This window comes from Leucopleurus acutus (assembly GCF_964270905.1).
Source record: "Leucopleurus acutus genome assembly, chromosome: 2".
Taxonomy (NCBI): Eukaryota; Metazoa; Chordata; class Mammalia; order Artiodactyla; family Delphinidae; genus Leucopleurus; species Leucopleurus acutus.
The window spans coordinates 43813547-43826715 of NC_139143.1; the positions used below are offsets into that span (position 1 = coordinate 43813547).

The following is a 13169-nucleotide window of genomic DNA, read 5'->3' on the forward strand; positions in this document are numbered from 1 at the left end:
CTGTCTCAGTCTGAACTAGGTCTGGTTTATCAGTTACACTGCAAGCTCTGTGTAGGAGTTTATCTCAAAGACCTCCCTGTCACGTGTTCATGGAAGTGTTGATCATTATGTTTCCATTAATGGAAACCATGCTGTGCAATGAGTGGGTCGTGCTGCTGCTGGCTACGTTTTTTTTCCTATTGATTCCTGTACTGAAAGTAATGTGTCTGCTATTGAGCCAATAGCTCTTGCTTAGGTTAGTGGTCACCAGATGGCAAAATGTCATGACTGTTTGTCCCTAGGTACCGGCTAAGCGAGAGTGTTTATCAGCAGTGCCAAGGCACAATTCCTTGGTTTATGGAGATTCGTCTCTGTAAAGGTGAGTAGAAAAATAACAAAGGATCTCGAATAATGTGAGATCTATAAATATGAATAACAGAGAGTCTAGAATCCTGTGAGATTTCTGTTTTAGGCATGTTATGGGATTAAGAATATTAGATTCCATTCTATTCACTGTGTCAACAGTTATAGTTGCACAGTTTTGCTTTCTTTTACTTCAAAGCCTAGCAATCACTTAATTTAAATGCATTTAGTTACTGATTCTCTTTTGTGATATGGGAGAATAAGAGTAGTGAGGTCAATGAGTATATGAGCCACCATCCTTAATTTTGGGTACACTGTAGTTTAGTGGAGAGAAAGGGAACTGGTGTGGGATCTGAAGTCAGGTTCTATTTCTGCTGCTTATTGACCGGGGGCAATTTATGTAACTTCTCTGAACTCTAGCCTCTTATCTGTAACATTAGCATCAGACTGCAGACCTCAAAGTTATTATAATTAAATGGTACTATCCCCTCCTTTGCAGATGAGACAATTGCCTGTCAAAAAGTAGATGTTCAATCAACAATAAATATTCTTGGCTAGCCTGTCATATCACCACAGCAAAAAAATGTACCATCTCAAAAAAGTTTAATTCTATCCCCCTGTGCCTTTTATTGACCTGCTGGTTATTAAAAAAATAATTCTTTTCTTAATTAATAATTTGCTATCAGACTTTACTGCCTCACAATATGATATTGATCTACATCTTCACTTTTAACACATTACAAAAATCTTTCCTATGAAATCTTTTAAACTGAATTTTGCGTCATAATGAGCTTTGATAGAATGCATATCATCACATCTCACCCATAGCCTTCAAGAAACCTGATAACAAAAGATTCATACCAGCCTCATTTCTCTTCTTTGGTGTTTAATACTGGAACAGAATTGTACAGTAACTTTTCATCTCTCCAGATATCACCTGCCCACCACCCCCTGTTATCTACAATGGAGTACACACAGGGAGTTCCTCAGATGTCCTATATGGTACCACAGTCACTTACACATGTAACCCCGGGCCAGAGAGAGGAGTGAAGTTCAACCTCATTGGGGAGAGCACCATCCGTTGTACAAGCAATGATCAAGAGACAGGCATCTGGAGTGGCCCCGCTCCTGTCTGTAAACTTTCCCTCCCTGCTGTTCAGTGCTCACATGTCCACGTTGCAAATGGATACAAGATATCTAGCAAGAAAGCCCCATATTTCTACAATGACAGTGTGATATTCAAGTGTAATAATGGATTTACTTTGAAGGGCAGCAGTCATGTTCGTTGCAAAGCCAATAACACCTGGGATCCTGAAATACCAGTTTGTGAAAAAGGTAAAAACTCAGTGGAGAGGAAAATGAGGTATTTACTTGTTTATTCTTGTTTGTTATCTCCCACCCAAAGCTAGAGTTATGGAAAAAAGCAAGGGGGCATAGATTACTGTCCCATTTCTTCCATTCTGTAACAAAACAGTCTATGTGTGTTGTTGTATATATTCTTTATGCAAATGCTCCCTTGGATCTGGGATACAGTCAGGGTAGATAATTGAGAGGATCTTTTTTAAGGTTCCAGGTTCCTTCAAAAGAGCAGAAAGCATTCAGTAATGAATAAGAGCTTGATGATCTTTGGCTTAAAAGTTTCAGACTGTCTATTGTCAAACGTTGTATACTTAGTGTTCTTGAGTTTTTGTTGGTATTTATGTGGGAAGTTTTTTCTTTAGGCTGTCAGCCACCTTCTGAGCTCCACCATGGTCGGCATACAGGTGGAAATAGGGTCCTCTTTGTCTCTGGGATGACTGTAGACTACACCTGTGATCCTGGCTACTTGCTTGTGGGAAACAGATCCATTCACTGTATGCCTTCAGGAAATTGGAGTCCTTCTGCCCCTCGGTGTGAAGGTACTTTCAGTTCCTGAGTTGTCTTTCTCTTTTATATCAGGCATGTATAAGTAATTCCAACTTTGCTCCTCTAGAAGCACCATGCCAACCTTTGAAAGAAGGTCTTCAAGAGGTTCCAGTTGGTTCACCTGTGGTACCAGTTAATATGTCCTGCCAAGATGGGTAAGTATGATTCATTCTCAGAAAGGGTGTCCACCTTGCTTTGTGCATTAATTCTAGCCTCAGTTTGTCTTGGTGACTCCCTCTAGAGGTTCCTCGTTGTCACACTAACAGAGATTGTGAGGTTCCAAAGGCCTAAGTAGCATCTCTGACTTTTCAGTCCTTTCTTGACATGGAAATGGCTTTGCTGGGAGTAACTCTTAAGTCTAAAGTAGTTTGCTTACTTGAAGGGCCAGGAGTTTTGACTCCTTTCTGCCAAATTTCTTATTTAGAAGTGCTTCTGTATTAGTGGTTTGAGGAGGCTAGGTTTCAGAGATGTGATTTTTAGGAAGAGAAAACGTATTATAATCTCTCTCTAGGTACCGGTTGACTGGACATGCTTATCGGAAATGTCAAGATGATAGGAATAGGGTTTGGTTCCAAAAGATTCTACTTTGTAAAGGTAAGTTAAAAAAAAAGTTGTCAGTGGGTTGTAGGGGGTTAAAGAGAACAGGTCACTACAGAACTAATCTATACCTTAACAGTCGATGTGTTCTAGCTCAGTGTACATAAGAAACATGTTTTAGTGTTTGGATGGTACTAGCATTGGGAAACAAAATTGTCAAGTAGGAAATGAGTACCGTTGGCCCTCTGTATCTGCAGGTTTCATATCCATGGAGTCAGTCGACTGCAGATCAAAAATATTTTTTTAAAAATCCTGAAAGCTTCCAAAAGCTAAACTTGAATTTGCTATGTGCTGGCTACTATTTACCTAGCACTTACATTTTATTTACAACTATTTACACAGTGTTTACATTGTATTAGGTATTATAAGTCATCTAGAGATGATTTAAAGTATATGGGAGGTTGTGCGTAGGTTATATGCAAACACTATGTGCTATTTTATATAAGGGGCTTGAGCATCCTCAGAATTTGGTATTGATGGGGGATTCTGGAACCAATCCCCTGTGGATACCGAGGAATGACTGTATTTGCCATATACCTGCTAACTGCTCAAAATTTTAAAAATAACAAATATAGACTATTTCTCTATTTCATGAGAACATAGCTGTATTTATTCCTTTCTTAATACTTTACTGTATTTTCTGAACTTTTTTTGGAATGAGTATGTGTTATTCATGTAGTCAAAAATTTAATAAAGCTTTTTAAAAGAAAGCATAATCTAGCATCTAAAATTTAAATAACTTAATAGCTACGTGCACTACATGCAGTTGCATAGTTTTATTATTCAGTTTTATAGTATCTGATTGAAGACTGTCCACCATGGTGTACTAGCTGAAGTAGAATTTCCTAATCTCTTCTGCAGTTATCCACTGTCAACCTCCACCAGTGATTAACAATGGGAGGCACAGGGGTGTAATGGCAGAACACTTTCTGTATGGAAATGAAGTCTCTTACGAATGTGACCAAGGATTCTATCTTCTGGGAGAGAAAAGTATACGGTGCATAAGTGATTCTAAAGGACGTGGATCTTGGCGTGGACCTCCCCCACAGTGCATAAAATCTCCTCCTGTGACTCACTGCCCTAATCCAGAAGTCACACATGGATACAAGCTGAATAAAACTCGTTCTTCATATTCCCACAATGACATAGTACATGTTGCCTGTGATCCCGGCTTCATCATGAATGGGAGTCACTTGATTAGGTGTCATACTGACAACAAATGGGTGCCAGGTGTACCAACTTGTATCAAAAAGGGTAAGATATTTTCAGGACTAAAATATGGGATGTTGCACAGAATAAAGAAAAAGGGTTTTGAACCTGCACTTGCCATGCCGCCTAAAGAAAAGCAAGTAAAAGCTAAGGCAGTCATATTATTTTACAAAATACCTGCCTTGCCTTATCTTCTCAGCCCATTCTTTTTTTCCCTTTTCTTTCTAAGCTTGTTGAAAAAAAGTACATGAAAGGATAATGGTTAACTTTGAAACTGATGGAGTCTCCCAAGTTTATTATTTTTATTACTTTAGAATGGGGAAAATGCACATACCATTTTGGGCAAATGTTTGGCAGTAATATTGCTTGATAATTTGATATTTAAGGCTGTGATACCAGCCAGAAAGGGATCTTTGAGTATTCTGGAGAATGGAGCTGGCCTTAAAACTCACTGAATTGTCTTGTAATTTTAGTTATTATCGGTAGTTTTATTCCTATCAGTGGCTATCTACAACAGAGGCTGCCAACTGGCAACCAAGAACTGAGTTCAAAACTGTTTTCTTTGGCTAGCACAGTATTATTTTAAATGAAACCCATCTCCACCATCCAAGGCAAACAGTGAACCTGTGATAAAGTGAGGGCCCCCTCTGCTTTCCTGCAAGGTACCATTATCTTGAATTGGGCAGTGGCTGCCATTTTTAGAAGGACAGGTGCTCTGTGACTTACCATATCTGGTGGCTTCACTTCCTGGCTCCTGTAGATATTTGAGGGTGTGACACTTGACTACAGCCTTTTTACCATTTAAAGAGAAAAGAAAAGATTACTATTCTCTGATAGATTACAATTGTGGGCTCTAACCACTGATGTTTCATTATCTTACATTTGACATTTGTCTTCAGATCATATATGATATAGGTAGGAAATGCAAATCTCTGTCCTGTACTGTTTGGTTTGGGCTAAATGAATACTTTTGGATACTGACTAGTTGGCTTGTTGCCTGCCTTCTTTCTGTATCGCTATCACCCATTTGCTGGCTATGCGTTCCTCTGTACTAAATTAAAGATCTTTTTAAATTGGTGTCTAAGCTTTCTTAGGATGTCAACGTCCGTTTAAGATCCCCCACGGAAATCATACCGGTGGAGACATAGCTCGATTTTCTCCCGGAATGTCAATCCTGTATAGCTGCAACCGAGGCTACCTGCTTGTAGGAGAGGCAGTCCTTCTTTGCACACATGAGGGAACCTGGAACGGACCTGTCCCTTATTGCAAAGGTGTGTTGTTTATTTGTTTTCTTATTTTTTAAATAAAATTTGTCCCAAATAGATATATTCAGTTAGGTACTTTCAACTTAAAGTAGCCAAATAAATGCATTAATTGGATCATTTAATTAAATTCATTTAATTGGATTAATTTAATTGGATTAATAGATGAAATCATCTAAATACTACAAAATAAGAAAAGTGGCTGAGGCTCTATCTGAGCTATCACTTATGTAGTCATTTAAATATGGAAAGTTGAAGTCTTTATGTAAATCAAACAACTAAAGTACAGATTGAATTTACACTGTGGTTACAGTTATGATAAGTGTGCATTTGACAAAATACTCATAAAAAGTAAAGTTATCTTTTGAATATGTTTCCTCTAAGTGGTGATCGGATTTGGGTATATTTTTATAAAAGTTTCAGAATGTCATTTTCATTAGCAGTGCATATGAAATATGAGTAATGAATTAATACGGAATATTAGTTGAGACTTCTTACCATATGCCAGATTCTGTGCACAGCACTTTGCATGCATTATCTCATTTAATCCTCCTGAGAACCATATCAGTGATTGGTTATTGGTTATAATACAGCCATTATCCCTGTATTATAGATGAGGTCCCAGTAGAATGGAGAGATTTGTAACTTACACAAAGTCCCACAGCTAGAAAATCCTAGAGTCAGGTTCAAATCCAAAATCTCACACTATTGGCCCCTACACTGAAAAGATGAAAGAAGAAATGAGGAAGCATTTACATGTAAGAAGAATTGGAGAATAAGAGTCAAAGTTGATGAAACAAAAATTCAGAAGTCTTAATGTTACCCATTCAGCCCTCATCATTTCTCTAAGAATCCATAAAATTTATTCAACATTATTGGTTTAGAAACTAAAGCACAAAGAAGGAAAGTAATCTAGTATGATTACCTGGACGTTCCTGAGGTAGATGGCTGACACTAAAAGGCTATGCCTAGGACATCATTTTGTGTTATTTCAGTGAAGTTTTACTAACTGAGAATAAACTAAATTGGTTCCATAAACCTTTCCATTAAGGGCAGTATCTACGTTCTTGGTAAAATGTCAAAATATGAGTCAGCTTCAACTAGATTTCTTTAATTTCAGAGGTGAACTGTAGCTTCCCAGAGCATATAAATGGAATCCAGAGTGGTCTGGAGCCTGGAAAAATGTATCAGTATGGAGCTGTCATCACTTTAGAATGTGAAGATGGATATACCCTAGAAGGCAGTCCCCAGAGCCAGTGTCAGGAAGATCACGGATGGAACCCTCCCCTGGCTGTTTGCAAATCCCCAAGTAAGTGCAAAGGGCTTCACTGCAGCTCCTACTTGTTTCACTGGAAAGAAGAGAGTGAGCAGTATCCCTCAATGTTAGGGACTCCTGGGTTTTAAATTGACATAGGTCTGTGACCAGTGGTATAGTAACAGACGAATTTGAAGTCGGTGGTCTATTGTAGTAAAAGTGACACTTTCTAAGAATGGGAGAAGGAAAGAAAGAAAATAAAGAGAGAAGAGCACTAACTTAAAATGTGCAAAACTAACAACCTTATAGAGTTGTCCTTTGGTACCCTCAGGGGGATTGGTTCCAGGACCCCCTTGGATACCAAAATCTGCAGATGTTCAAGTCCCTTATATAAAATGGCATAATACTTGCATATAACCTGTGCATATCCTCCCATATACTTTAAATCATTTCTAGGTTACTTATTATACCTAAAACAATGTAAATGGTTGCTGGGCTCGCAGTGTGAGTTTTGCTTTTTGGAACTTTCTGAAATTTTTTGCTTTTTTGAATATTTTTGATCTGTGGTTGGTTGAATCCACAGATATAGACTGTATTTTGAAAGGAGTTGCTGCTGAGACTTCTGTTATTGCTGAATCTTGATTTATAAGTGCTTAGCAATATGACAGGGGCCTCCAAAAATATGTTAACCAACCTGTTGTAACAGTTAATGTTTGCATTCTGACCTGAGAAATCCCTGATTATAAAGCTGATTTTATTGGGTTTTTTCATGGATGAACTACCCCAACTTAATAAAGGTGGAAAAAAAATGTAAAGGCCAAGGGAGTTGTTACATAAGAAATGAAGAAAAAGTGGGTAAGGACTTCCGTGGTGGCACAGTGGTTAAGAATCTGCCTGCCAATGCAGGGGACACAGGTTCGAACCCTGGTCCGGCAAGATCCCACACACCACGGAGCAACTATGCCCGTGCGCCACAACTACTGAGCCTGTGTTATGGAGCCCACGAGCCACAACTACTGAAGCCCGCGTGTGCCACAGCTACTGAAGCCCATGCGCCTAGAGCCCATGCTCTGCAACAAGAGAAGCCACTGCAATGAGAAACCCGCACACCACAACAAATAGTAGTCCCCTCTCACCGCAGCTAGCGAAAACCTGCACGCAGCGACGAAGACCCAATGCAGCCCTAAATAAATAAATAAATACATTTATTAAAAAAAAAAAGAAAGAGTGGGTATAATTCAGGGTTCCAATATCTCTTTTTAAGTAGACTTAGAGAGGAGGGGGCTGAGATTAATTTCTGGGACATTACCATGGGACTTTGGGATATGTGGGACCATGCAACTAGACTAATATTTTCATGATTTTGTATTCTCCTTAGGCTCACTTGTTCCTCTTATTTGTGGTAAGTTCTCTTAAATACTTGAAGAAAACTTCTAATGGTGATTTATAAAAATGTATGTAAAATGTGAGGCCCTATATCCTGACTGCTAATTTTTTTTTCCACTTTAACTCATAAGAAGTTATCTTTTTTTTAGTGTTTTAAGGATCTTTTAATGTGCACTTCACATCACAAACTGTCACTTTTGGATAGCATGGAATAAATGACTTGAACAGCTATTCCCAGTTTTTAAATTGAAAGTTAAAGTTTACCAAAAATTTAGTTTAACTCTTGATCTTTTGCATGATTTGGTTACTATCAAAATAGGCTGGCTTATTCTGCAGTAACAAAATATATTTCACAACCGAGAGTTAAATGTTGCTATGCAAAGTCATGGGATCCTGGTGTCCTGAGCTCCTAATTTCACCCCAGTGACAAGAATATTACTGATAAAACTGAAAAGAACAGAAAAGCTCAACAGAAACTTGACTGGAGCCCTGTGGTCAAATGGTTGGTCCTTTAGATTAAATATGGACTGGATTGAATCCAAAACTTTAGGCCCACATATGATGATCTAGGAATTCAGTATTTATATGGCTGAAGAAGAACAAGTAGAAAAGTCACGTAACATTTTCCCCACCACTAGGAATAGGCCCCACAGTCACTTCAAAACAAGGTAGGTCACATTTTTCTAGCATTTGATACTCTGATTTGTTTTCTAGGTTTTTCGGCAGGGATAGTCACTCTTTTCTGCTTGGGTGCTATCACCTTACGCATGATATTAAAACACAGAGAACGGTAAGTTCAACGCATGCTTGATCAAAACGCACAAAAGATTTTGACTTCTTGCCTGAAACTAAACACAGAAGGACAAGTTAAATGAAATAAATACTGCAATGGGATAACTGCAATAAGGTATCTTGTGTTAAATAGAAGGCCCTTTCTGTAAGAACTTAAAAGATAACAAACTAATTTTATTTGAATGGTGTTTATTCAGATCAGATTATGTTTATTTATACATAATAAAAAATCTGGAAAACAGAAAAAAATCCCAGTCATAACAACTGTAGGTATTTTGTACGTTCCTATACAGGTATGATCATTTTTCTTATATTATTTATCTTTTTCCTTTTAAAACTGAAATTTTGGCCTTAGAGTCTCCTGCCTTAATTTTTTTTTCATTTAGCCTCATGTACAGATTTTTTTTTATTAAATCATGTTTTCTTCTTACCTACTTAATTGCATATTTTTTTCTATTATATGTATCTATATTGTGGAAATTTTAGGTTGCTTCCACATTTATTTTGATAATAAATAAGATATGAGAAACACATTTAAAGAAACTTTTTCCACATCTCCTTATTTCCTTAGCCTAGATTCCTAGAATTGCTAGGGATAAGTGTATGAACATTTAGATGCTTAGTAAATATAGCCAAATGACTTTCTAGAAGGTTAGTTCTAACTTGATCATATGTTAACATATGATAACATCAAATAATTAACATATCTGGATGTATTGTGTTTCTGGATTCTTTTGTTGTTGTTTTTGTAGTGATCTGTCTATTCTATCACAAACCACTTTGTGTTTACATAGTATAGCTTTCTACTATTATAATATCTGATAAAGCAAGAACCCCGTCACTATAATTTTTTAAGCTTTTCCTCTCTCTTCTGTTTGTTTTTACAGGAGTATTAGATGATTTGTCATTTTCTAAAAACAGATATGTTGTGATTGCATTTAAGTTTATAGATTAACCGTTGAAAACTGGCACACTTTCTGTAATGCTTTCCCATTCAGAAATTTACTAAGCCTTTCTATTTGTTCAAGTAATCTTTTCTCTTACTTGGTTGTTTTCATGACTCCTTAAATATACTACTAGGTTTCTATATTTTGCTATGTTTTATTAACCAGAAATTAGACATACTTTTACATTTTAACTTATTCTTTTTAGAAAACATTTGTATCCATAAAGTAATGTTGCCATAGTGGGTCATGTGATATTTGGTGAGGACACATCAAATGGACAGTGCTTGGGAATTTTAATCAGAAAAGTTTCCATAGTGGAGGAGATATTTCAGATGCATCTCAAGAGAGTGTAAACAAGGGGAGAAAGGTATTCCAGGTAGAAGGAGCAGTTTGAGCAAAGACCCAGAGGCTTGTCATTCCATCATATATTATGAGAACTACATAAGCAGTTGACATGACTGGGAAAATAGTATGTGTGATGGTGATTGAAGGTGAAGGTGGCATAGGTTTATGTGGAGGAGTGGCATAAAAGACCCCCCTGACCATATAAACCTTGTGGAAATTACAGAATATTCTGATAGGTGCAAAGGATACATTTTTAGCAAATGATATCATCAGGTATCAGCCTGGAAATGTTCCATGTACTCAGGTTCTTAAGTCTCCATACATGCTAGTGTTAGGGAGGATAATTATGTGAAGTCTTACCAAATTTCAGGTAACTTCCAGTGGGGGATGACCAAGTCATGTCACCCTAAACATGTCACCCACAAACTCCAGCAAAATTACTTTAACATGCCCAGTCACTTGGATTTATCTAAATGATCTGATTACACTGTTCACAGTTCTATAATGCCTAGTGCAGGCATCAGACATGAAGGGGTTACATTGAAACTATGTAATAGTGGCATCTTTGAACCTGAATAATTTGCTCTAAGCCTGGGAGGGTCTGAGCACAGTTGGTCTTGCAAGGGTCTACATTTGAGATGTACTTTTGGCAGTAGTGTTTATCAGAGTATGTATCACATTACCCTGGTTTTGTGAATGATTTCAGGAGAAACAGTGCTCTCTGATCAAAAAAGATTGGGAAATAATTCATACTACATTTTTCTCATGGTGATTCACAATGACCATGAGAATATTTAAAGTCCTACAATAAAGACGCCTGTTTAATTTTTTAAAAACTAATCTCTCAAACTAGTTGGACTGCAGAACTTTTTTTTCTCATATAATGAATGCTTTTAACATCCCATTGAACTAATGTTTAAAACAGTTTTGGGGAAATCTGGAAAGATGGTCAAGAGCTAGATCATCAAAAGCCTTGCATGTGATGACAAGGAATTGGTGTTTATCCTGTAGAATCTTAAGCAAAGAAACAATACGTTCAGATTTGCATTTTTAAAAGAAGGGGCGGTACTGGGCTGTCAACCAAAGCAGCAGTGGTGGGGCTCAAGAGGACGGAATAGATGTAAGAAATACTTTCACTATGAAGAAGATAGGCTTTCCAGGATTTAGTGAATTGATGAATGTGGGGAGAAGGGGACACAAAGAATGAGTCAAGCAGATGTCACTGGGTGGACCCAATGGTTCATCAAAAGAAGGGAGGGACATGTTTGTGGGGAAAGATGATGAGTTCAGTTCTGACCTACTACTTCCAGGCACCCATGACGTAGGAATCAAGAGAGAGGACTGGACTCAGGTAGATGACATTTAAATCACAATTGAAGCCTTGGTACTAAACAGAACATAGAAGATTAAAATAGGGATGAGAACAGATCTCAGAAGGACAGTAATGCTTAAGAGGCAGGAGGGGAAGGAACAGTCAGAAGTAAGATGAAAGGGGAAAATAGTTTCACAGAATTCAAGACAGAAAAATGTCTCAAGAAAACAAAACTAGGGATGTCATTTGCATGGCTTTCCTCACAGGAAGTTAGAAGATAATTTTAGCCAAGGGTAATTTAAATAGAAATTTAAGTAAAATAGAAAATGTGGTCTCTATCTCCTTCCTTCCTGCTTCTAAGTTTGCTATCAGAGCATTGCATGTGTAGGAAAATTTGCAAACTTCAGGAATGCCTACAAGCTCAAACAATTCATAATGTTCCAGTCTGATTATTAAGGTTATTAACATGTTTTTATCAAATACTATATTTAAGTGTCTCAGTTGATATGAACCAAATATATATGTTAAACTAAATTCTTAAGCATCACTCACTTGTTTTATTTCCATTTTCTAACTGACTTCAATTTAGTTTCTGATACTTGATGTAGACATTTGAGTTGCCTTAAATACTTTTTGTAAGTAAGATGAGTAATGAATCATTCGAAAATTGATGTCTAGTAACAAAATTAAATATTTTTAAAAGTCATCCTAACACGTGAAGAAGAGGCTATGTTATTTTTTTTCTTGTCTTCTAAGATATTTTAATAAAACCTAAATCTCACATTAACCTAAAAGTTACCATTTTGTAATAATTTTAATGTATATTCCCCTTAAATATGTAAGTTGACCTCTTAAATATGATAGTGAGTGACAGGTTGTAAGTACCCTCAACAGTAATCTTTCTTCCCCAATAATTTTGTATTACTTTATCTCAGAGTTCTACATGATAGTACAATCACATTTTATTGTCCTTTGCTAATTTTGGCAAAGAGTTTTAGAAACACAGCAAAGTACATGTGCTTTCAAAGAATAAAAGTAAAAATGTCTTCAAAATAATTTAAAGCTTTTAGTACTGCATGACTATGTAAGGATTTTGAATTAAACATCAAATCTAAAAACTTTCTTTTTAAGTTAGATTGGAAGATTGGTTCCCCAAAGGTAAATTTATGATCATATTATAAAATGAAAGCTTATGACATTGTTTTCAATCTGGGAGTCATAGTTATTAGTCATTAAGAGTCCTACCTAATATCAACTTCTGTCTCGGATACTTAGCAGCTTAGCAAGTTGTTTTTATGGGTCTTTCCAAAAAATGGGGGTTACTTCATAGGATATTTAAGACAATAAAATGAAATCATCCATGAAAAGTACTTACCTGGTGTTGGGAATTATGGAAAGGAAACAACTTTTACACCTTTATAGTAATCATGGCCAATGAGTAAAGAATTTCTTTTTTCTTTTTTCTTCCATTTAGCAATTACTATACAAATACAAGCCGTAAAGAAGACGTTCGTTTAGAAACACTGGAAGTATATTCTGTTGATCCATACAACCTAGCAAACTAATCAGAAGACAAACTGGTATCTAATGAAATTTTAAATATTCTTATTAACTTATATGTCAAAATTTCCTTCAATTTAAATTTATCACTAAGCATAGTACTAAATATATATGGTTCTGTTGCACATCTTTACTAATCATGCACAAAAATTGTTAACATCTATTTCACATTGCCAACTATGTCCCTGTTTTTGTTAAAATTTATTCATCTATTCAACAAATATCTAAATAAATAGCAAAATAATTAAGAATAAGGT

The 13169-nt window shown here is 36.5% G+C and overlaps 1 protein-coding gene across 1 annotated transcript in view; it reads left to right on the forward strand.

Annotated features, from left to right (window-relative positions):
- CR2 (complement C3d receptor 2) overlaps positions 1-12917 on the forward strand; it is a gene marked incomplete at both ends in the record, with an annotated part of 30632 nt that extends 17715 nt beyond the window's left edge. Inside the window, 11 exons of the mRNA XM_082864506.1 lie at positions 282-358; positions 1273-1677; positions 2064-2240; positions 2315-2402; positions 2759-2841; positions 3706-4098; positions 5139-5324; positions 6436-6624; positions 7949-7972; positions 8671-8746; positions 12827-12917. Of these exons, the coding sequence (XP_082720632.1) occupies positions 282-358; positions 1273-1677; positions 2064-2240; positions 2315-2402; positions 2759-2841; positions 3706-4098; positions 5139-5324; positions 6436-6624; positions 7949-7972; positions 8671-8746; positions 12827-12917 (1789 nt within the window). The remainder of the gene's footprint in view (positions 1-281; positions 359-1272; positions 1678-2063; positions 2241-2314; positions 2403-2758; positions 2842-3705; positions 4099-5138; positions 5325-6435; positions 6625-7948; positions 7973-8670; positions 8747-12826) is intronic.
- Between the last annotated feature and the right edge of the window lie 252 nt (positions 12918-13169).